General features: G+C 36.3%; 1 protein-coding gene across 3 annotated transcripts in view; it reads left to right on the top strand.

Annotated features, from left to right (window-relative positions):
* l(1)G0020 (RNA cytidine acetyltransferase l(1)G0020) overlaps positions 1–25,772 on the top strand; it is a 54,308-nt gene that overhangs the window by 12,099 nt on the left and 16,437 nt on the right. For all 3 annotated transcript variants that reach the window (XM_071596934.1, XM_071596933.1, XM_071596932.1), the window contains exons 5-13: positions 2,413–2,620; positions 13,952–14,156; positions 17,083–17,204; positions 18,849–18,985; positions 19,286–19,409; positions 21,154–21,510; positions 23,212–23,575; positions 23,689–23,833; positions 25,199–25,458. In XM_071596934.1, coding sequence (XP_071453035.1) covers positions 2,413–2,620; positions 13,952–14,156; positions 17,083–17,204; positions 18,849–18,985; positions 19,286–19,409; positions 21,154–21,510; positions 23,212–23,575; positions 23,689–23,833; positions 25,199–25,458 — 1,922 coding nt within the window. The remainder of the gene's footprint in view (positions 1–2,412; positions 2,621–13,951; positions 14,157–17,082; positions 17,205–18,848; positions 18,986–19,285; positions 19,410–21,153; positions 21,511–23,211; positions 23,576–23,688; positions 23,834–25,198; positions 25,459–25,772) is intronic.

The raw sequence follows: 25,772 nt of genomic DNA, 5'->3' as shown, positions 1-25,772 counted from the left end.
AGGGGGGTCAGTTGTTTTTCCTGTGGTTTCCTCAGGAAGTTGTGGTGCACAAAAACTAACACAACTTGGGTAATGCTGCAAGTGCCCAGAGGTGTGCCTGATAATCGAACCCGGGCCCTTTGGTCATGAGTCCAATGCTCTACCTACTGGGCCACCACATCTCCCATTTGAAACCAGAATTTTATATTGAAACTATTAATAGGGGTGTTCACCAAATTTAATAATTAAATATTTATTAATGGTTTTCCAAATTACTTCACCAGTGAACTGAGAAAAACATCCAAAGTCCAGAGGCTCTCTTATACCAGGCAATCAATTTGTTAAACCTCATGATTTTATAAATCTCTTGGCTAATTGATTTTTTATTTTTAGACATGAATGAATGAGGAAATGGATTCCCATGACATGAAATCAGCATATAGGTTTGGTATTTTTGATATTATCTTTATTATTCATTCATGTTTTTGTCCCAAATGGTAATTGTTGTTTATTATTATTAGCAATATTATATTGCTAATAATAATATAGCTTATATAAGCTTAAGGTAGGTTTTTGATCAACCTTTACACTGCACACTACTCAAGAGTCCTATCTTGATGTCCAATATCCTTAAACCAAATGCAACATACATGTATTATAGTAGCTCATTCTTTGATGCATAGTTTATTTTACATAATTAATCAAACAGGTGATCAGTCCCATGATACCAGTGCTACTTTGTCAAATTGGGTGTGTAGAGTACTGTTAGAACTGTTCAATGCATTCTTTTCAATAACTACAGTTGGAGAGCTAAATTGGCCCTGTATAATCCAATCAGTAAGCATGTGTGACAATGGATCCTGCATTATTGAATCAACATAAGATTTGAAGTAGTGACATCAAGTCAATGGTATTGGCTATTTTTTGTATTTTTATTGTAGGTTGAATACTTATGATGTAGCTATTACTCAACAACTAAGCCTTGTAGTGCTTGTCAGAGAAATCACTAGGTTAGGCAGCCATGTATATGGCCTTATTCTTACGAAAAGTGAAGAGTCAGGCGTGATATTGTGGAATCGAGACATAATGAAAACTTCGTTGCAATTTTCCACCGAGAACTCACCACCATCAAGTTCATTGCAGAGAGGAATGGCTACAACGACGACCTCATTGATTCCCTATTAAGGAAAAAACTGAGAAAAAGTGCCGTCGAGCTCCACACAACCCTCCTGCCATACTCCAATCCCTCACGTAAATGGTGCAAAATCCCCTTCTCAAACTCTTTGTCCTATAGAATTGCCAACATTCTACCCAAGGATAAATTCCGTGTTTCATTCTACACCCCTTTTTCCATATCCAAAGTACTCTGCTAAAAAGATAAATTTGACATCGAAAAACAGTGTGGTGTTTATGAATTAAAGTGCCAATGTAATGCGACTTATGTGGGACAGACTGGACGAAATTTCGCCACACGCATCAAGGAGCATCGGAAATGTTATACGTTAGGCAACACCACATCCATCTTTGCCACCCACCTCTTGGGGAAGAATCATTCCCCGGATTTTGAATTTAAGCCGTTGCATAAATTCCAAAAGAGCAAGAAATTGGACGCTCTCGAGAGTTTAGAGATTATCCAATGGAGAAACCAGAAGATAGAGCTACTTAACGACATTCAGTTCCTCTCTTGCCCCTCCCCACTTTTGTCCATTAACTTCCCTCAGTGCCCTTTATGACGACACTTCCCCCCCCCCCCTCCTCCCCCCGAAGAGTGAGCTGCCCGCACTTCGGGGGTTCCATTGGTTTTTCCTGCCTTTCTTTTTATGACAAACCCCCCCCCTTCCCCCCCGCTCCCTCCTCCCCTGCCACCCCTTCTTGTAACTTGGTATATATATCCCTTCTCCTTGTACTTTTCCTCACCTGAAGATGATACAGTGTATCGAAACCATGGTCGGCAATAAAGTTTTAACTGTGGAAAATTGCAACAAAGTTTTCATTTTATCATTAGGCCTTATTCTTCTTTTACAGGTGCTAGTAATCATAAAGTCTTCATTTTTTATTGATGACAATTGGAAATTTCATATTTATATGCCTCTATGTGGGTGGTAGTTACTTGTCTTGGGTACTGTAGACATTTTAAAATGTATTTCTCCTCTGAAACTACCCAAATATGCCCCTACATCACAAAAGGCTCCCATTTCCCAAATTCAAGGAAACTGCAGGAGATGCCGTGACGGGAACTTTTAACAGAGTCATCCACTGATTCGCATCACTATGCGTCAATTTCATAGTGTAAAAGAAGGATATCCCGGTCAAGGCGAATGATATTTCACTTTGACATTGTTGCATTGCTTCCATTATTGTTTGGGTGTGCTGGTAGAATATTTATTGCCATATAATCACTTTTTGAATTAATTTATTATGCTTCTCTTCCAGGTTTTTACTTTCGCTAGCCACATGCTCTCGCTGTTTGGTGGTAGATGACCAGCTCAGGGTTCTGCCCCTTTCGTCTCATGTTCTTTCAGTGGAACCGTTATCCAAGTCAGAAGAAAAGGTTGACACAGAACTAGAAGCCTTGAAGGAAAGTCTGAAGGATACTCAGCCTGTTGGAGTCCTTGTGGCTTGCTGTAGAACGCTAGACCAAGTAAATGAAGTTTATATATTGATTGCATTATGATGTAATATCATGATCAATAATACCCTGGTAACATCACGGCCTAAGAGCCCTAAATACTGTTTACATAAGATTTCCTGGTATAAATTCTGGTAGTTATTGTGCACGCTCAACCAAATCCAAGCCAATCTAGGTAGTAAATTTTTATGAAAACTCTTTATGCATACATTCTTCTTTCATGGGTTAGACTTACAGTCCTGTTCAAGGCCCTCATCTTTAACCTACTGTTCCTTCAAATTTATTTTTTATCAAATATTGAGCTTGAATAGTTTTGTTCAGAAATCAGCTTTATCTGCATTAGATGTCCAGTTACTATTAAAATTATTAGCTTAGGTTATTGAAATTATGGTGTCAAAACCTGTTAGAGTTAAAATAACACACTTTCAGTCATAATCAAGTCACTGATGACTAAGTCACCTAGTTAATCATTTCCACATAAATAGATTTCAGTGCATTTTCAGATGCATAAATTGTAAAATTTATCAATACAATCTTTAGATGTTTTGTGCTTTAAATTAATTGCAATTTTTTCATAAATAATTCATATATACAGGTCTGTTGCCTATCTGGAAACTCGAGAAAAGTCAGGGAATGTATTTGGGTTATAGGCAATTTGGAAAAGTCAGGGAATGTATTTGGGTTATAGGCAATTTTGAAAAGTCCGGGAATGTATTTGGGTTATAGGCAATTTGGAAAAGTCAGGGAATGTATTTGGGTTATATGCAATTTGGAAAAGTCAGGGAATGTATTTGGGTTATAGGCAATTTGGAAAAGTCAGGGAATGTATTTGGGTTATAGGCAATTTGGAAAAGTCAGGGAATGTATTTGGGTTATAGGCAATTTGGAAAAGTCAGGGAATGTATTTGGGTTATATGCAATTTGGAAAAGTCAGGGAATGTATTTGGGTTATAGGCAATTTGGAAAAGTCAGGGAATGTATTTGGGTTATAGGCAATTTGGAAAAGTCAGGGAATGTATTTGGGTTATAGGCAATTTGGAAAAGTCAGGGAATGTATTTGGGTTATATGCAATTTGGAAAAGTCAGGGAATGTATTTGGGTTATAGGCAATTTGGAAAAGTCAGGGAATGTATTTGGGTTATAGGCAATTTGGAAAAGTCAGGGAATGTATTTGGGTTATAGGCAATTTGGAAAAGTCAGGGAATGTATTTGGGTTATAGGCAATTTGGAAAAGTCAGGGAATGTATTTGGGTTATAGGCAATTTGGAAAAGTCAGGGAATGTATTTGGGTTATAGGCAATTTGGAAAAGTCAGGGAATGTATTTGGGTTATAGGCAATTTGGAAAAGTCAGGGAATGTATTTGGGTTATAGGCAATTTGGAAAAGTCAGGGAATGTATTTGGGTTATAGGCAATTTGGAAAAGTCAGGGAATGTATTTGGGTTATAGGCAATTTGGAAAAGTCAGGGAATGTATTTGGGTTATAGGCAATTTGGAAAAGTCAGGGAATGTATTTGGGTTATAGGCAATTTGGAAAAGTCAGGGAATGTATTTGGGTTATAGGCAATTTGGAAAAGTCAGGGAATGTATTTGGGTTATATGCAATTTGGAAAAGTCAGGGAATGTATTTGGGTTATAGGCAATTTGGAAAAGTCAGGGAATGTATTTGGGTTATAGGCAATTTGGAAAAGTCAGGGAATGTATTGGGTTATAGGCAATTTGGAAAAGTCAGGGAATGTATTTGGGTTATAGGCAATTTGGAAAAGTCAGGGAATGTATTTGGGTTATAGGCAATTTGGAAAAGTCAGGGAATGTATTTGGGTTATAGGCAATTTGGAAAAGTCAGGGAATGTATTTGGGTTATAGGCAATTTGGAAAAGTCAGGGAATGTATTTGGGTTATATGCAATTTGGAAAAGTCAGGGAATGTATTTGGGTTATAGGCAATTTGGAAAAGTCAGGGAATGTATTTGGGTTATAGGCAATTTGGAAAAGTCAGGGAATGTATTTGGGTTATAGGCAATTTGGAAAAGTCAGGGAATGTATTTGGGTTATAGGCAATTTGGAAAAGTCAGGTAATGTATTTGGGTTATAGGCAATTTGGAAAAGTCAGGGAATGTATTTGGGTTATAGGCAATTTGGAAAAGTCAGGGAATGTATTTGGGTTATAGGCAATTTGGAAAAGTCCGGGAATGTATTTGGGTTATAGGCAATTTGGAAAAGTCAGGGAATGTATTTGGGTTATAGGCAATTTGGAAAAGTCAGGGAATGTATTTGGGTTATAGGCAATTTGGAAAAGTCAGGGAATGTATTTGGGTTATAGGCAATTTGGAAAAGTCCGGGAATGTATTTGGGTTATATGCAATTTGGAAATGTCAGGGAATGTATTTGGGTTATAGGCAATTTGGAAAAGTCAGGGAATGTATTTGGGTTATAGGCAATTTGGAAAAGTCAGGGAATGTATTTGGGTTATAGGCAATTTGGAAAAGTCAGGGAATGTATTTGGGTTATAGGCAATTTGGAAAAGTCAGGGAATGTATTTGGGTTATAGGCAATTTGGAAAAGTCAGGGAATGTATTTGGGTTATAGGCAATTTGGAAAAGTCAGGGAATGTATTTGGGTTATAGGCAATTTGGAAAAGTCAGGGAATGTATTTGGGTTATAGGCAATTTGGAAAAGTCAGGGAATGTATTTGGGTTATAGGCAATTTGGAAAAGTCAGGGAATGTATTTGGGTTATAGGCAATTTGGAAAAGTCAGGGAATGTATTTGGGTTATAGGCAATTTGGAAAAGTCAGGGAATGTATTTGGGTTATAGGCAATTTGGAAAAGTCAGGGAATGTATTTGGGTTATAGGCAATTTGGAAAAGTCAGGGAATGTATTTGGGTTATAGGCAATTTGGAAAAGTCCGGGAATGTATTTGGGTTATATGCAATTTGGAAAAGTCAGGGAATGTATTTGGGTTATAGGCAATTTGGAAAAGTCAGGGAATGTATTTGGGTTATAGGCAATTTGGAAAAGTCAGGGAATGTATTTGGGTTATAGGCAATTTGGAAAAGTCAGGGAATGTATTTGGGTTATAGGCAATTTGGAAAAGTCAGAGAATGTATTTGGGTTATAGGCAATTTGGAAAAGTCAGGGAATGTATTTGGGTTATAGGCAATTTGGAAAAGTCAGGGGTATGTATTTGGGTTATAGGCAATTTGGAAAAGTCCGGGAATGTATTTGGGTTATAGGCAATTTGGAAAAGTCAGGGAATGTATTTGGGTTATAGGCAATTTGGAAAAGTCAGGGAATGTATTTGGGTTATAGGCAATTTGGAAAAGTCAGGGAATGTATTTGGGTTATAGGCAATTTGGAAAAGTCCGGGAATGTATTTGGGTTATATGCAATTTGGAAATGTCAGGGAATGTATTTGGGTTATAGGCAATTTGGAAAAGTCAGGGAATGTATTTGGGTTATAGGCAATTTGGAAAAGTCAGGGAATGTATTTGGGTTATAGGCAATTTGGAAAAGTCAGGGAATGTATTTGGGTTATAGGCAATTTGGAAAAGTCAGGGAATGTATTTGGGTTATAGGCAATTTGGAAAAGTCAGGGAATGTATTTGGGTTATAGGCAATTTGGAAAAGTCAGGGAATGTATTTGGGTTATAGGCAATTTGGAAAAGTCCGGGAATGTATTTGGGTTATAGGCAATTTGGAAAAGTCAGGGAATGTATTTGGGTTATAGGCAATTTGGAAAAGTCAGGGAATGTATTTGGGTTATAGGCAATTTGGAAAAGTCAGGGAATGTATTTGGGTTATAGGCAATTTGGAAAAGTCAGGGAATGTATTTGGGTTATAGGCAATTTGGAAAAGTCAGGGAATGTATTTGGGTTATATGCAATTTGAAAAAGTCAGGGAATGTATTTGGGTTATAGGCAATTTGGAAAAGTCAGGGAATGTATTTGGGTTATAGGCAATTTGAAAAAGTCAGGGAATGTATTTGGGTTATAGGCAATTTGGAAAAGTCAGGGAATGTATTTGGGTTATATGCAATTTGGAAATGTCAGGGAATGTATTTGGGTTATAGGCAATTTGGAAAAGTCAGGGAATGTATTTGGGTTATAGGCAATTTGGAAAAGTCAGGGAATGTATTTGGGTTATAGGCAATTTGGAAAAGTCAGGGAATGTATTTGGGTTATAGGCAATTTGGAAAAGTCAGGGAATGTATTTGGGTTATAGGCAATTTGGAAAAGTCCGGGAATGTATTTGGGTTATAGGCAATTTGGAAAAGTCAGGGAATGTATTTGGGTTATAGGCAATTTGGAAAAGTCAGGGAATGTATTTGGGTTATAGGCAATTTGGAAAAGTCAGGGAATGTATTTGGGTTATAGGCAATTTGGAAAAGTCAGGGAATGTATTTGCGTTATAGGCAATTTGGAAAAGTCAGGGAATGTATTTGGGTTATAGGCAATTTGGAAAAGTCCGGGAATGTATTTGGGTTATAGGCAATTTGGAAAAGTCAGGGAATGTATTTGGGTTATAGGCAATTTGGAAAAGTCAGGGAATGTATTTGGGTTATAGGCAATTTGGAAAAGTCAGGGAATGTATTTGGGTTATAGGCAATTTGGAAAAGTCAGGGAATGTATTTGGGTTATAGGCAATTTGGAAAAGTCAGGGAATGTATTTGGGTTATAGGCAATTTGGAAAAGTCAGGGAATGTATTTGGGTTATAGGCAATTTTGAAAAGTCCGGGAATGTATTTGGGTTATAGGCAATTTGGAAAAGTCAGGGAATGTATTTGGGTTATAGGCAATTTGGAAAAGTCAGGGAATGTATTTGGGTTATAGGCAATTTGGAAAAGTCAGGGAATGTATTTGGGTTATAGGCAATTTGGAAAAGTCAGGGAATGTATTTGGGTTATAGGCAATTTGGAAAAGTCAGGGAATGTATTTGGGTTATAGGCAATTTGGAAAAGTCAGGGAATGTATTTGGGTTATAGGCAATTTGGAAAAGTCAGGGAATTTAAAAAAAACTAGATTTTTTTAATTCTTCACTTTTATACTCTTCTACACAGTATGGCATCTCGGGTGTCTGGTGTTTTGTAAAGGAAGGCTTAGTTGGTAATTTTTCATCAGATATTCCAGTTCTTCTTTTATGTTATAGTTACAAAGTTTGATTCTTGACTTTTGGTTTTCTGCCATTCCCAGCTTATCATGTATGTCTTCTATAAACACATTCCGAGTAAAGGGGGTCAGGTAGTCATTTGATCCACAGATTTTGGCCCATGAGGGGTCAAGTCCCACTTCTTTCACTTGTGTCTTTTCAATTTGTTTGCATGTTTATCTAGAATCAAATCTGAAGAATAGAATCCCTTCATCATTTAGTGTGGTCAAAAGGTCTTCATCTTCAGGAATGAGATCAGTGCATGCCTGAATGATGGTGGGTAGGAAACTTAGGATTCAGTTTCTTCAAGTTTCTTATTGCATGAGAATTGTTCAGAATAGAGTTGTCATAATGTTTTATTGGCATTGTACGAGCATTTTTATTTCATATTGGTAACTTTGGATGTGGTGTGTATGCGGTATAAATGCCATTGACTTGACATCAGTATTGCATCAATGGCAGCCATTGTATTTTAAACATGTTCCCTTAACCTAGGTGTGCTTCTTATGATGAATAGCTTTTTCAATAAATGTGTTTGTTCATCCCAATAGGCAAGTTTCATCTGATAACTTCAGAAAAAACACACCTTCCTGAAAAATTAACTTCGTGTAACAACTGCGAACAAACCTGCAATTGAATATCCTGTTGTTCAATTCTTCAGTTCAGTTCATCCTGTATAAGCTGTCTCAGAAACTAATGCAATCAAACATGTCTCACTTGCAGTTTTTCTGTTATCAGTCTGTTGGTGGCACATTATGAAATTTTCAATATTTATGATAGCTCTTAAAGTTATTTGACAATTACAATGCAACAATTTTAGAGTGTAAAAATCATTCGCCTTGACTGGGATCAGTGGGAAAGATTTTTAAACTGTTAAATTGTTGCATTGTAATGCACACTTCGTGGATAACTCCGTTAAAAAAGTTACTGCTGTGGCATCTCCCACAGTTTCTTGGAATTTATTTGACAATGTTTTCTCATAATGGCTAAAGAGATATTATTGTTTACTTTTGTAAGAGCAGTGACTGGAGCTCCAGGTCTACCTTCCTTTGAAATTCATTGTCTCCTCTCTTTAAGCATTTTAAATCATTGTTAAGATGTGCTCTTGGGAATAACAGTTTCACCGTAAGCCTCCTGTTTAGCAGTGTTATAGGGAAGAACGGATCGTCCATAAGCCACCTGTCTCATTACATAGGTCTCAACTTGTGATTTTATTCATTCATTATAACTATTGTGCTCATGAGAGGTAGGGTTTCATTGATCCCAAATGACTATTTACTGTTTAGTATTTTGAGAACTTTTCATTTCTTTGGCCTGCATCATTTCTTCATAATCACCACAGGTCTTCATGCTGTCTTAAAAGCCTATTCTCTTCATTCTTTTACCCTGTTTACCCTTCCAGCACCGTCTTCAACATCCCACTTCCTCTCAATTCTTAAGTCTTCTATTCACTTTCTCTGCCTTTTTTAATTTTCTTAAACTTCTGCTATTTCTGGAATTGTTTAACCCCACCAAGAGCAATTACCATTGCATCTCCAGGGATTAATGGAACACGTAAGCCTTTCTACCTTGTCAAGGTTGTGGTCTTAGGTAGGGATGTTATTCAGATGTATTCTTTTCCCTCTTCTCTACTTATATTGATAGTTTCTTATTTAAACGTATCACTCAGCCTGTCAAATCAACTTTCATAGATCATACTCATTTAAAAAAGTAAATATGAATAAGTGAATAGGATAAACTTAAATTTCACTTAAAGCAGAGTAATATGCAATAGGTATGTAGTTAAAATTCATGGATATGAGGCCATATTGTAGGAATGCTGTAAGGGCTATCTAATTAATTTTGACCATTTCATTTGCATCGGCATTTAATAACACTCTAAGAAATACAATTTATTGAGGATGGAGTTTAGTCTCTGGTTTAAGCACAATGTTGCATATTTATAATTCAAAAAGCTTTAATTGACCTTCAAGCGAATACTGTTTAAATTACTTTTTAACCATGAGATACCTATTCTTTTCACTTCATTAGGTGTTTTATCAACCATTTTATTCATAATTGCTTTCAAAGATGCTTATACCATTTCATTTTAGACCATTCCATGGTTTAGAAAGGTATAAAATTTTCATTGTATGCATGGTATCATACCATAATAGATGTACACTTTTTATTATTTTGAATTCAATTTTAAACTATAATTTCATTCTGGTAATACATTTAAATAACTTCTACTATTTTACCAAATTTTCCAATTATTCTTTTTATCTATCAACGGCTAAAATATAAATTTTAAATCTTCCTTTAAAAAATATTAACTGCCTCAAATTTGGCCATTTTCAATTTTAATCCAAGTAAAACCTAAGTGCACCGGACTTAAGGACCTGCCACTAAAGGCGTTATTGGAGTGCCGTGATCTATTTTGGAAGTGTTTTTTCTGTCAAGCGTCCGACGTCAAAATTTCTAACATGGCGTCGGACATTGAATTTCTGAAGCGAGAACTAGTGAAGCTGAAAGCAGATCGTGAAGTTATTGCTTTGAGTGACAAATGTGTGGTCTCCTCTGCTGTCCGCCAAAACTCTGATAAACCCACTCCAGGCACTCTTGGCCAAGTGACATCGTGTTCCGAGGTAACACGCATCCACAGTCGTCCGTTCACGCGAGGCTTTAAACGGCAGAATGCATCTGCTGAGCCTGCCATGCCCTGCGTTCAACAGCCTACCTCCCTATCATCTGAAACTTCTTCTGAAGCGATCATCTCTCAACCGAGTGTAACTATTTCACCTAATCCTTCTTCCAATTCTCCTAACGACGGCTTCATTGAAGTGAAAAAGCGGCGACGCCGACCACCTATTATGGGCTCCTCCAATAACAAGAGCTCTATCTCCGGCATCTCGCGGCGTTCTCATGTTCATGTCTGGAATTTTCTTCCTGACACGACGAAAGACGAAATCATGTCCTATCTGAAGGTTAATTTGCCGGATCTTCTTGATTCTGCTGTAGACATTGAGCAACTTAAGGTAACCAGAGGCAATTACGCCTCCTTTCATTTGTCTGTGAATCAAGATTTACGTGAAAAGCTCCTTACCCCAGAGTTCTGGCCAAAAAATATCTGTATCGGAAATTATTCTTTTCGGAGACTCCGCCCGGAAATTGCGGCAGGATAACTACGCAATTAAAGATTCTCCATATTAACATTCAGTGTTTGCGCAATAAACTGATTGACCTTGAAGTATTTACGAGTGAACATAACCCTGATGTGATTTGTGTAAATGAGCACTGGCTTCAGAAGGGGGAACTGCTTTTGTTCCGACTTACTGGTTACGTTCTCGCCGATGCTTTTTGCCGAGCAACAAGTAAAAATGGTGGTGTATTAATCCTAGTGTCTGTGAGACTGACATATTCCTCAGTGCCACTTATCCAGTTCTCCAATCCCCTTAATGAAGATCACCTGTTCGAGTCCAGTCTGTCTCGTATCAAAGGAAACAACCGTGATTATATAATTGTTACGATTTATCGTTCTCCAGCCAGTGATTTTGACGTGTTCCTTTCTAAATTTTATACATTGTTAGAATTGATCCATAAGTCTATTCCTAACCCGTTGCTGATTATAACCGGCGACTTCAACTGCAACCTACTAGAAAGCTCTAAAGCTAAATATGATCTGTTTGACATTCTGTCTTCCTTTGGCCTTTCTGTTACTAATATGGTAGCCACTAGAGTTTGCAGAACTACTTCTACTCTTCTAGATGTAGTTCTTACAAATTCCAGTGCAGAGTTATCTGAAACCGTAACAATCGAGTCTCATATTTCTGACCATTTTCCTCTTCTAGCCACTTTCACCTTCAGTGATAATAGTAACAGCAAGACCATTTTCAGAAGAAAATTTTCCGATGAGAATATTTCTAACTTCTTTGAGCGGCTAAGCTCCCATGACTGGTCGAATGTTTACAGCGATTACTGTTTTGACGACAACTTTCTTTACTTCTATTCTACTTACCTTGAATACTTAAATTTTTGTTTTCCCATTGGGCCAACTAGGTTCAAAACCTCAGTTTTACATCATAATAAGAAACCCTGGGTTACCGATGAAATTCGTAATCTTGCAAGGTACATGAAAGATTTAGCAGCATATTTTAGAAATAAAACTGACTCTTTCAGTCAACACGAATACTCCACCATGAAAAAGGAATACAGGACTATTCTTTATAATGCTAAACGATCATATAACAATTCCCGAATTACTAATGCCTCTAACAAATCTAGGGAAGCCTGGAAAATAATTAATGAATCCAAATCTATCTCAAATGTCAACTCTGACATTGTACTTTGTAATACTTCTGGAAAGTTTAATCAAAATACTATACAGATGGCATCCTCCCTCAATGAACATTACCTATCTCAGATAACTCCTACAAATCAGTGTAACAGGGGCAAATATCCCCTTATTTCCAACTCTTGTAACTCGCTATTCTTATATCCCTGTTCGGAACATGAATTAACTAAGGCAATGTCCAAAATTAGTAATAAATACTCTGCAGGTCTTGATGGAATATCAGCCACTATTTTTAAGAAATCTTACGAGGCAATTAAGCATCCATTATTATTTTTAATTAACAAATCTCTAAAGGTAGGGAAATTCCCTGCCACCTTGAAAGTAGCGAAAGTCTTGCCCCTCTACAAGGGCAAAGGACCTAAAGACGATATGAATTCTTATGGGCCCATTTCATTGCTCAACCAATTCGGTAAAATATTTGAATTAATTTTTTACAATCGCTTAATATTATTTCTGGAATCCCATAACTTACTTTCTCCCAACCAACATGGTTTCAGGAAACTCAGGTCTACATCCACAGCTATATATCAAGCAGTTAACAAAATAACTTCTGATCTTGACAATAGATCTGAATCTCTTGCCTTATTTTTCGATTTTTCAAAGGCGTTTGATGCTGTCAATCACAACCTCTTACTTCGAAAAATTGAATGCCTGGGAATAAGAGGGACTTCCCTAGACTGGGTTAGATCCTATCTCCTGGACAGAAAACAATGTGTAGCCTTAAGTAAACAAGGAAGAGAGTTCCTTTCTCCAGTAAAAAGTGTTCTATGTGGTGTACCCCAGGGATCTGTCCTGGGCCCAATCTTGTTCCTTATGTACGTAAATGATCTACCAACATTACTGAACTCTGTACCAGGCGTGCTGCCTGTCGTCTATGCTGATGACACAAATGTCCTCGTGTCTGCCTCCTCTGTAGACACACTAATATTAACCTCTGTTTCCGTTACCCAGCTGTTACATGAGTGGTGTCTCCTCAATTCCCTCCTCCTCAATGTTAGTAAATCTTCTTTAATTTACTTTGCTAATAAGAATAAATCAGCTGCTTGCATAACTGTAAATATTGATAACGAACTTATTGTACAAAAAAGTAAATCATGTTTTCTAGGCATCTCTATTGACAGTCGTCTGTCTTGGGATGACCATATTCTCAAACTTCGTAATAAGTTGAGTTCACTCTGTCATCTTATCAGATTCATTAGGCATACCGTCAATACTGAGGTCTTATTGTCTCTTTATTATAGTGAATTTTACTCTCATGTTGTTTATAGTATTCTTTTATGGGGCCCTACACCTAATGCAAATATTATATTTAAAATTCAAAAACGGATCATCCGACTTATTTGCTTTGCTACTCATGCAGCATCCTGTCGTCCCCTCTTTAAAAAATTGAAAATTTTACCCATTCCCTGCGTGTATATGTATTGCGCATCTTTGTATGTCAAAAGCAACTTCTCTAGTTATCTTTCCAATGCCAACGTTCACAATTATAACACAAGGCATTCTGCTGACCTCCACCAAAACTTTGTCAGAACCTGTACCACCGCCCATGGACCTAAACATATGGGCCTCAGGATTTTTAATAAACTTCCTAAAGAACTGAAAGCACAACATAAGCTGCCTATATTTAAGCTCAACCTTCAGAAATATTTACTCTGTAAAATGTTTTATTCTATTAATGAACTTCTTGTCCCATGAGTTTCTTTGTATTTAAACATGTACTTAGTATTTATCATTTCTTTATATAACATCGACGTGTCCTATATCTGTGCTTGTTTTTTACAATTGTACAAATCTGCTGGGCAAATAAAATTACTTACTTACTTACTTACTTTCCAATATATTTGTTAAATTTTAACTCTTGTAGGGAAAAGCACTGCTGAAATTTGTGGAAGGCATCTCAGAGAAATCCCTTCGCACAACTGTGTCCCTTACAGCAGCAAGAGGAAGGGGGAAGTCTGCAGCCCTTGGCCTTGCTGTCGCAGCAGCTGTTGCATTTGGTTATTCAAACATATTTGTTACTGCACCCAGTCCAGAGAACTTGAGGACTTTGTTTGAATTTGTTTTCAAAGGTAAGATCCCCTCATGGTAAATCAGTGAATGTAGTTTCATGTCTTTCTTCAATTGTAGTCACCAAATCTTGTCACAGTTACAGCATGCGTAATGCAAGCCATTATATTGATGTAAAAATGTGGTAACGTATGCTAATTCAATGCAAGCCACTGAAATATGTAGCATAAATAAATTTGAAGGAGGAAGAGTACATTTTATCTCACGAGTTTCATTTAGGAATTTTTTCATATCAAAGTAAATGCCTTAGTTTATGGTTAATTTATTTTGTGCAGAAATTATTTTTCTATTGTTCACTGCTTTCTACTATTTTCTGTACTCGAAAAAAAATTGTGTTTCTGACTTCATCTTGTAAACTAGTATTTTGGAGACAGTCCATCAATTTTCATCTCATTTGCTTTTGCATCACTGTCTGTAATCAAACATTATTTGATATATGTTGGTTTAAGATGAAATCAGGAGGGAAACCATTGTGAACCATTATTCTAGGTGGGAGTGGCCAGGTTTTGCTTTTATATATGAAACTTTAATTTTAGCATGCTCCAGGAGAAAGTATCTGTTTCTGTGGCAAATGTCATTCATTTAATTCAGTTAGGGATACAAGTCAAAATTTGAAGTTACATCATAATCATAATTGTGGGTGTATTATTAGTTTCCCTAGTTCTTATCATTTTCTGAAATAATTAGTGCCTTTTTGATGCCTTGTTGCTCATTAAGAGTAGCAGTCATAATTTAAAATAGCTTATCCATTTTCCATGTCCTGTAAAGGTCTTGATTGTCAATCCTTTGGTTATCATTTTGCTTCCTGTATCCTGTTCATAAAGAAATGCATCCTGAAATATTGACACCTTATACATTACGTCATTGATGCAATGATTTCCAAAAGGCATTCAGTGTGACTTTGTCCTAAACTTTGGGGTTGTCCTAAATGAAAGCTTTCATAATGCCATTAAATTTTTCTGATGCATAATTTTAAGTTATATGCTTTGTATGGCTCTCAGCTTTGAAGTTTATTTGTGTAACAATGTGTTTGGAGCTCTCATTGAGATTTCCAACTGCGTCAGAATGCCAATTTGGCATCTTCTTTCAATGTAAACCAAAATGACATACTTTAAGTGTCAATGTTCAAAATTTTTATGTGACATATTGTAAATCTGAACTTGGTCATTGTTCAGGTCTGCATGTCTACTAGCATTAATAGTGAGGAAGAAGTCAACAATATAAGATCATTTAGAGTAAATAAATGCAAATATTCCTGGAATGAAACATTTGATAGTGATGGAACATGACAGTGAGTGAAGGGGGATAGAGCAGTGAGGTAGGGGACTATGTTTAAGGAACAAGGAATGAACAACAATAGATAAGCAGAAAGTAATAGAGTTCTGCAGAAGCTGGGAGTTGATTGTACGGATAGGCGACTTATCCCCTACCTGCACCTCTCTCAGACTGCTGAGGTGTGAGTGGTGTATGGCAAGTCAGAATGGGTAGTATCAAAGAGAGGGGTTAGGTAGGGGTGTCCATTACCATCCTTACTTTTTAGCATATATGTGTAGGGAATGGTAAAAGAGGCACAAGATGGAATAGAGATAGGATTGAAAGTTGGTGGAAAATTCACAAATTAGGTTTGTGTATGTTCAAGCTTTCATTTGCTTGTCAGCCAATGGTTTCCTAGTATTGCTGAGCAGGTTGGTTAGTCATGTGATAGGTATAGGAGAGAATCAATGTGAGCAAAACAAAAGTTATGAAATATTTTAGAAAGGGGAATAGGTTTTCATTAAATGGAGCATTTATAATATTTTACGTATCTGGGTATTGTTTTGGACCACAATAGTCAAAGTAGTTGGCACATTAAAAGAAGAATAGCATTTGCCAAAGAAAATTTCACAGGGAGAAAAGGGTCAACAAAAGGGATGTTGGGTAAGGATATTAAGAAAATACCCTTTGAAACTTTTATTTGGAGCATGGTTTTCAATTGTGTGGAAACATTGTTTTTAAAGCAAGAGGATAGACACATAGATTGGAAGCTTTTGGAAATTGAGTGTGGAGAAGGATGAGGATGGTGAAATGAAGAGAAAGGAAAACAAATTAAGTTCTACAAATAGTGGCAGAGGAAGGTGGATTGTTGGAAGAAATCGAAAGGAGACAGGAAAAATGAATGCAGAGTATTTTCGTTGACAGTGGGATGATGAAGGGTGGGATAGAGAGGAGAGCATTTGGCTAGTGAGGAAGGGTTAGGAATAGGGTAGGTATGTTGGATGGAATGAATAATGCAGAATTGAAAAAGGGTTTATTGTTTTGTGGGGTGTCAGGTGTATTTTGTTTGGTTGGAGGCAAAAATAATTATCATTGGTCAGTCTCTGTCCATCCAAAGCTATCTGAAAGGGTAGAATATCATCAGTAATAATGTCACACTTAAGTGCATTTTTGTTGCTGTCCATCAGAGTGCAATGTTATCTTTATGTATCTAATTTGATTATTTGTATAATTCTGTAACAATTGGGGAAGATTCTCGTGCTCTCTATGACAGAACCTTATTGTCTAAGGCTTGTCTTGGCACCAGTACATAAACAACCTCCAAAGAAATTTCTGTTGTTCCTCTGGCAAAGTTTTTCCTAGAGTAATTTTGTGAAAGTTATGGTTAGACAAAACTTCTTGGTGATTACCGAGTTGTCATTAAAGCCCCAGAAACACATATAGCTAAACAATTTATTTCATTATATTGTATTTATCAGATTTTGATTACGACTTGTTTTCAGGGAAGCACGGCTGTTTGTATGAAAATATATGGTAAATTTATTTTTGAAATGAGTATTAACTAACATTAAAAATTCATCTCCCCCAACTCTGGTAAATCGTCATTGTAAAATATCACTGTTGCTTCAAATGGTTTTAAAATATTTATTTTTTCCTTTTTCCTTTATCTCGTAGGTTTTGATGCCCTTGAGTATCAAGAGCATATTGACTATGATTTGTTGCAATCCACAAATCCGGAATTCAATAAAGCTATTGTTCGTGTAAATATTTTCCATGACCATCGCCAGACTATACAGGTAAATAGAAAATGCATTAAATTTTGTAGTTTCTGTTATAGATAGCAGGTTATGAAAGGTTAACCAATTTAGTAATACTTTTTCAGAATCAATAATGCTACTGCCTTTGCTGTTGATCAATGGCATTACTATATTATATAGCATTCTATTGCTGTTACTTTTAATTCTTCTTTTTTAAAAAAAAGTTTTATCTTTCATTTAGATCAATTCTTAATGCAAAAATATTGAGTCCTATGGCTATGGCTCTAAAAATGGTTATGTTACACTAAATAAGTAGCTCTCTTCCACAGATTTGTTTAAGAGAAGGAAAACAATCTATTAAAATGTGTATTCTTCCTGGTATATGTTTGATAAAGTTGCTTAAGACCAATCAATGCATTATCTTGGGATAATTTAAAAGTTTTTCTTACCAACTATTAGCCTTAAAAATGCAGAAAAAGAGGCAATCTGAAGAATCTTCGAGCAGAAATGGCCTCATATCTTAGAAGCAGCTTGTTACAAAGGCAGGCTAATTGAAAATTTATCTCTTATTAATGAGAGATTTCTTAAGAAAAACTTCAGTTTTATCAATTTGTATCATAGAGAGACGTTTCCATGTGATTTACATTGTTTTAAGTTGGAATACAATTTTGGTGAAGATATAAAATCAAAACAGTCATTGAGGAGCTTTGACTGTTAAGTCATACACAAGGTTGATAACAGTTGCAATTTGGATCATAAGGCATAAGCTTCCCAAATTTTGTGCAGAAATGTCCAGAACAAGGTATTTGAAGGTTATCCATTTCACTTTTCATTAATATCCATTTTTCTTCATGTTTTATTAGCCATGTAAGTAGTCATCTGAGAAGGTCATCTGAGTAATGGTTTGAGTCATCATTTTGTGGAAGCGATTCACAATAGAAAAGAAAAAACCTTGTTCTTCCACGTAGCTTCCACATGTTATAAATGTGAAAGAACAAAGTAATTTCTTTTCTGAAAGTGACAAGAAGTTCTTTCATTTCTAGCCTCACCAGAAGACATTACATATGTGACTCACACTCATGAATTGTAATGATTTATATGGATATGCATTTAGCCAAGCGAGGTTGAAGCTTGCAATCAAAATGACTTCATTAATGTTAACACTCATCATTAATCATGAGGAATACTGCAGCAAATATCCATAGTAAAAACCTATGTGCAAACTGGAAGTATTCAGGATTTTCAGAATGCAAAACTATATGTGAACCAAGTGTGTTGGATCAGCTATTTAGGCCATCATTGTCAACTTGTAAATGATGCACTGAAGATTGTTTTTACCCTCTGAGGTTTACCGTGTTCATCTTTAGTTATTTCATGATATAGTAAATATCCATTGTACTTCATGACGAGAGTTAACAGTTTTAAGCTAAATGAATGAAATTTCAGAAATTAAGTTTCTTTTTTCTACCAGACATTTTACGTGTACCATTTGGACTTAAACCCATTGGATGACATACAATTATCAATATCAGAGACAGGGCTTTGTGATAACTTTTGCAGCACAATATTATGTATGTTCACATCAATGCCCTTTTCATTATGATGCAAACCATAAGATATTTCCCGATGTCCAGGATTTTGTCTGAGTTGAACTGAATATGTGTGCATTGATTGATTTTGCAGTACATCCACCCAAGTGATGCCAATCGGCTGGCTCAGGCAGAATTAGTGGTGGTGGACGAGGCTGCAGCCATACCTCTTCCCCTAGTCAAGTCACTCTTCGGCCCCCATCTTCTCTTTTTGGCTTCAACAATTGATGGGTACGTGACGATATAGGTTGGGTTTTCTTAATGAATTTGTATTTTGTATTAGTGTTCCAGAACCAATTTTGTGCCTGGAAAATGAACTAAGTATTATAGTAGCGGGGATACTTGCACTTTAATGAATTGTTAATGCCTAGTCTTCTTGTGTGAATTCAAGTAGAATATTTGTTATTGGTTTCACATACTACTTCAGTGAATCATTACACTTCTATCCATGAAATTTCATTTTTAATCTCCTGTGCTTGCTACTCCACGCACATCTGTAATTTGATTCCTACAACTTTTCTCATTCTTTAGGTATGAAGGAACGGGGCGCTCTCTCACTGCAAAGTTACTCAAGCAACTAAGGAATGAGTCTGTTGCCCCGAAGGCAGCAAAAGGGACAATGGCTACACCAAATGCTGGTCGGGTGTTGTATGAGGTAAGAGTTTGTAAGCATGCCATCTGACCTTAATGACCTCCACTCCACTTCTGACCAAAAAAGAGTAGTGATGTTTAATTCTAGAAAATGCACCTCCATAATGCTAAGGAAATGTAATTTTGGCTGGGCCACATTTTCTCATGAGTCATCTAAACATCTCTATTTCAGTGGTAAATAACTGACATAACATGAGGAAATGGATTTTGAAGTTCTATAGAATTATGGACCCTATTGAACCCATTCCCAGAGATATTATTGATGTATCAAAATATCTTCATGAAGTAGGTTTTCACGAGAACCTTCTCTCTGTAATTTCAATGTAAGCTTGTCTTAAACCCTTTGGTACCAACGTATCTTTTAGGAACATAATGCTCACACGTAATCCATCAGAATACAACCACAAAAAAATTGCAGGCCTTCTATAAGAAGATAGATAATGGATGCATACCAGAAAGATCAAGTTCAAATTTCAACTATTAGTAGATTAAGGGGAGGCAATCGACAGCTGAGGTCATTTGTGCCATTAGAGATGGATGGGAAAGGAGTTAGGGTGGAAAGAAACCTGGCCTTGTCATTAGCCTACTCTTAGCGAAAGGCACCAAGCTGTCTGCTGTTTAACTTCCCATCCGATGGACGGAGTACTCACTTTAAGTGCTCTTCAAAAAGCACCTCAATTAGGGATCAGGATACCACTGAAAAATATCTGCCGCCTCCCGGATCTAATTTCAACCAATGAAGTCGCAATAAATATGTTGAGGATGACAAAAGTCTACAAAGATTGTGAAAATATTTGCCCAAAAATATTACAATAAAAAAATGCATGATTTATAATCATCTGTCATATAATTTGATCTTTAAATAAGTGTCATGAACATGAATTTATTAGTAAAAAAAAGTCTATAAAATGTAACACCACTCTTCACATCGTGTCTGGCAGACTCAAAAAAATTTTTTTAATCTTTCTTGAAATACTGCTGTTAATATATAAAATAGAAGTTGAGTGCCAAGCAGATGTGCCATAAATATGAAGGTACTGTGAAAGAGAGATGATATCACAAACACTCGCTTAAAATACTTATAAAACTATGTTGACTGGCAACCAGCAGATATCTTGCGAAAACTGAAGGGTTAAAACGGATATTTTCCTGGAAATTCAAGAGCAAAGTTAGATTAATTATATTTGGAAAAATAATAATAGGGGTTAATGCGCCATTCGCAGCATTAGCAACCCCTTCGGTAATCAGGTCAACCGACAGCATTATGCTTTTATTTGGAAAAATTGAAATCAATTTAAACAATTCAGATTAAGATGCTACATCCCTTTGTATTATGTCTAATATTATTTATTGCTCAATTTTGACCTCATTAAAAGAAAGTTGTGCTTTGGGGGCAGTAGCTCTTTTGCAGGAAATGAAACTAGATGTCTTCATGATTTATGCATATAGTTTGCTACAAGCTAGAGCTTGATGGAATGCAATGTCTCAGAGAATGTGAGTCATGGGACCAGGTAATGGATTTGAGTGTACAATGCAGATCTGTTCTGATTTATCTATATTAAAATACACACAATGCTTTATTTATGGTGGTCAAGGAATGTTCTTATCCCAATATTTCTAACTAAGCAAGATTGAAATTACAAGTTTTTACTAAGTTAGAAATTTCACAGAAATTGTCATGAACTGTATAATGATTTCAATTTTATTCTGCATCATGCTTGGGAATACAAAATATAGCTTTTCCACAGGTGGACCTAACAGAATCAATCCGTTATCACCCTGGTGATGCTGTGGAGGCATGGTTGGGGAACTTGCTGTGTTTGGGTGTAGAGTATATTCCCAAAGGTCTTGCGATGAGTTCTTCATGCCCTCCACCAGAACTGTGTGAATTATATCATGTGAACCGGGACACATTATTCTGTCACCATGCTGCTTCTGAGGCATTCCTTCATCGATTGGTTGAGCTCTTTGTGGCATCACACTATCGGAACAGTCCAGATGATTTGCTAATGATGTCTGATGCTCCTGCTCACCGCATATTTTGTTTACTTGGGCCAACCCGTTCTGATTCCAAAGTCATCCCAGAAGTTCTGGCTGCTGTACAGGTCAGTGTGCTATCAGAAAATATAATAATTTTTGTGTGACTGTGTACAAGTTTTTACATATTTCTAAATTGCTAATCGATTTTTTTGGAATTTAATTCATGGTGATAGTAATCAGTTTGCATATGACCTCAACATAGCTTTTGGGGTATTTATGACATGAATTTATACTGTGGTTGGCAACTAGGCCTATTTGCAGTAGACAGTACCTGTCTGTTTTGAAGAGCTTGATTTTGAAAGGGATCAGGTGAAAGTGGCCATTAATATCTTGGGGCTGACCTGTCATATGCGCTTAGTAACTCCCCAAGTTTCCTACCATAGCTTCACTTCCCTAACTGATCAGTGCTTTCTGCACGTCAAGTTGTCCCAGTATAGTTCTCCATGGTATTAGTCGTAACATTTATAGTATTTTTCCAGAACCTAACTCAGTATTCTGACCACCCTAAAATGTTTGATATACCGAAAAATGACCCTCGCTGGTTTTATGGGTTTGGCATTTGGAATGTGTTCAGGTAGATTTGGGATGACATCTGAGTCAATCTACCCAAATATATATTTTGTTTATTCAATTAATTGAGTTACAATTATTTTGCAGTTGTGTGCACTTACCGGAATTGGTCATAGCAATTTATTGTAAGAATGCCCTTAATTGTGGGGCATGCATCTGAAAAAAAGAGATCGCCTGGGTAAATGTATTTCATTCATTATTATTAGTATATTGATGGATTATATGTACTATACAGTAATGGTTTGAACATATCAATGAACCTCTATAAAGTTTGCAAATGTGGCAAAAAATGTACATCTTAAAAGAGAAACCGACTAATCCCATGGTTGTATCTGTAAATTTTTGGGCTGCAATTTAAAACAGACGAGAGAAGTGCATGAGGTCAATTTTGATTTGCAAAGTTATGCTGACAATTGTGATAGATAGGAGAATGTTGGGAAAGCCTGGGTGGGGGGGTCAATAAGAGTCAATTTAGATGGAATGAAAAAAGGCAGAAGGTATGAGAATTAAACGAGGATTTACAACAACATTATAATAGTGAATTGAGTCATTTTTTTCTCTTGTTAGGTGCATCTTAGAAATAGACAGGTAGCAATGGTTTGTCAGTGTGTTCATTCAAAACCTACTTTAACTGGGAGATTACTATTAGTAATTATAATAAATATTCTACTGCATGCCAAGGCAATCATGCAAAAATTGAAAATGCCTGAAATTTAACCAAGTATCCTTATGTACAATTTCAAATAATTTTGGTTGTATAACATTTTATTGATGAAGAATATATCTTAGAGTTTCATCTGAGTGTATTCATCTTTGGTCATTAGTTTTTTCTTGAGTCACTACCAAACACTAGCTACCAAGTAGTACTTATTCCACTTATTGTTCAGAAAACAGCTTCTGTTCAGCATCAAATGAATAAATTACAGACACATTTATTGACTTGCCTCTTCATCCTGAAGATAGGAAAGTGGCACTCCATGGAAACTTTCACAGCGATAGAAAAGTGGGTTATTATGGAAGATTGTTTATTATCCGCTAGATAATTTTTTCCCTGAATTAGAGATTCTAATACACCTAATGCTCAAAAGTGAGAAATTCGATAAATTTTGACAAGTTTTTTCATAATGATTAACTTTGATTCTTGCTTAATTTTTGGATGTGATTTTGTTGCCTAGAGAAATGTCTTTCTCTTACAGATATGCTTGGAAGGGGGTGTTTCACGAGATTCAGTGGAAAGTGGTCTGTCTCGTGGGCGGAGAGCATGGGGAGACCTGATTCCGTGGACAGTGGCACAGCAATACCAGGATGTTGATTTTCCATCCCTGTGTGGGGCAAGAGTGGTGCGAATCGCCACTCATCCGGATTATCAGGGAATGGGGTATGGTAGCAGAGCTCTGTCCCTCCTGCAACTTTACTACAGTGGGGGAGTTGCGTACATACCTACAGATACGGCGGGAGATGGTGATGATGACCCTGAAGAAAGTGAGGTAGAAGAAGGCCCGAAAGATGATGATGATGATGATGATGAAGGCAACACAAGGCTCCTCTCTGAGAAGTTGGGTCAGTGGTGTTGTTGAAATGTGAAGTTGTAGTAATGCTGCTTGAGATTTAATTTGCGTTATTTTGTGATTTCCATACTGTTTCTTTATGTCTGTATGAATGAATTCTTTCAGCTCCTAGAAAATCCCTCCCACCACTTTTGCAGCAGTTGAGTGAAAGGCAAGCTGAGGAACTTGACTACTTAGGTGTGTCCTTTGGCCTCACATCACAACTACTACGTTTCTGGAAGCGAGCCTCGTTTGTTCCTGTTTATTTGAGGTGCGTTCCATTGTATATAAATTAGTATGTGTTTCAGTTTATTGAGTGTTCCATTTTTTAGTTTTTGAAGTTAACCTGTGAAATAATGGTGATTAATGAGTTAATTATTTCTGCTAAGTTAATTTAATTGTATTTGCTTGTTTGGTGTATATCAATAAGATGTGTATGACTCTGCTGATTGTAGAACCCACAAATAGCTGTGAGCTGGTTTCTATAGTTGATGAGCAGCCAAAATAATTCTTTGGCAAATACTTAACTATTCCTCTTACTTAGTTTCATATTTGAGAGGAAGTTTTTGGTCAGAAAATAGTAATTTAAATTTCAAATGTAATATTCTGTTACTATTGAATTTAAAACTTATTAGGATAAACATTTGCTGATTGAGCTAAAAGTTGTGGTTTCAAATCCTATCTCACGCTTTTATATTTTTCTTCCTTGAGATGGATTTATAGAAGTTTATGATGCAATATGATGTCAGCTGTATTCGATGGTTTCTGGATCAACTTTGTGGAAGTTCATGTTCATTAAATGAAGAACACAATGTATTTTTCCACTGTTTGTGATTACCCTGTGGTGTACAGTCTCCAAATCAAAAAGCACACAACACTTAATTTCACACCTTCATGCATTTCTCAGGAGCCATTATCCCTTCACTGGTATGAAACGAAATTTTACTCACCAACTTTTACTTTCCCTACTTTTTTAATCAACACCTTACTGAAAACTTTCCCTGTTATGGTCTTGTTAAAGACTAAGTGCCATATCATTCTAACATTTCATCTTACTCCCCTTACCTCCATACTATGAGATGTGTATTCAACTTTTCCAGCCATTTGGAAAAGCTAATTTTGCAAACAAAATTTGAACCAGTTCAGACAAGTAAAAGTAACTTTCCCACATGAATGCATAAACTTTTTGTAAATTGTTTTTCCATTTTTCACAATTGCCACTGCCATCACCTACTAATTTTTACTTATAACAATGCTACAAAATTTACTATTTAACATTACATATGTTTCTATTCGAAAATGGTGTTCATTTATGCATTAGAGAGAAGCACCACTATGCATGAGGTGTGGGTGAGACTGGTTGAGGAAATTGGTACATTTTCTTTTTGCCTAAGCTCACTTAAGAGTAGGACTATTTTGTTAAAAATGAGTAGCCAAATCATTTAAAACATCTCTGGTGTAAATTGAAAACTCTGTCAAGCATGGAAGTGGCATCTGGACTGAATTGACCAATTGTTTCTGCAATTATGTGAATCAATCTGAAGGGCTATTTGTTGTGATTGACAGATAACCTTGAATTGAATCCCTATCACCATTTAAATGTTCCTATCCTTTATTTAAATTTTTCTTTACTCAGGCAGACTTCAAATGATTTGACCGGAGAACACACTTGTATAATGATCAATTTGCTGAATTCTGCAGCAGAGAGTGAAAATGAAGTGGATGATGGTGCAGTGTTGTCTAGAGAAAAAGGTGAAGGGGGAATGTGGCTGAGGGAGTTCTGGACAGATTTCCGCCGTCGTTTCATTTCCCTCCTGGCCTTCCATTTCCGTCGTTTTGAAACTTCAGTTGCTCTGGGAGTTCTTCAGAACAAAGTCTTCTCTAAAGTCAGCATGGGTATGTTTAATAAAAATGAATGAATTACTCTTAGAATTCCACTTTTTTGGGCACTCTAAATGCATGATATGATTCATGTCGAGAGTAAATATTTTGGTTACATAATAATGGAGGTTTGTTTTCAGAGATCTTTGTAAACCTAGATGCTTTAACTCTACGCTGTTAGTCATTATTAAAAATCATTTGAAGGTATTCAATTGGAAATTCATTTTGTAAAATTCTGACAAATAATTTCTCTTCTGAAAATTACAACAAAATATTCCTGGTTCCCCCCCGCAAATTTTGTATTAATTACTAACAAAAGGCAATGGTGC

The sequence above is a fragment of the Hetaerina americana genome, unplaced genomic scaffold (genome assembly GCF_022747635.1).
Source record: "Hetaerina americana unplaced genomic scaffold, ioHetAmer1.1.p SCAF_8, whole genome shotgun sequence".
In the NCBI taxonomy this organism is placed as follows: Eukaryota; Metazoa; Arthropoda; class Insecta; order Odonata; family Calopterygidae; genus Hetaerina; species Hetaerina americana.
The sequence above is the reverse complement of the archived record's forward strand: the minus strand, read 5'-3'. Positions and strand labels throughout refer to the sequence as shown.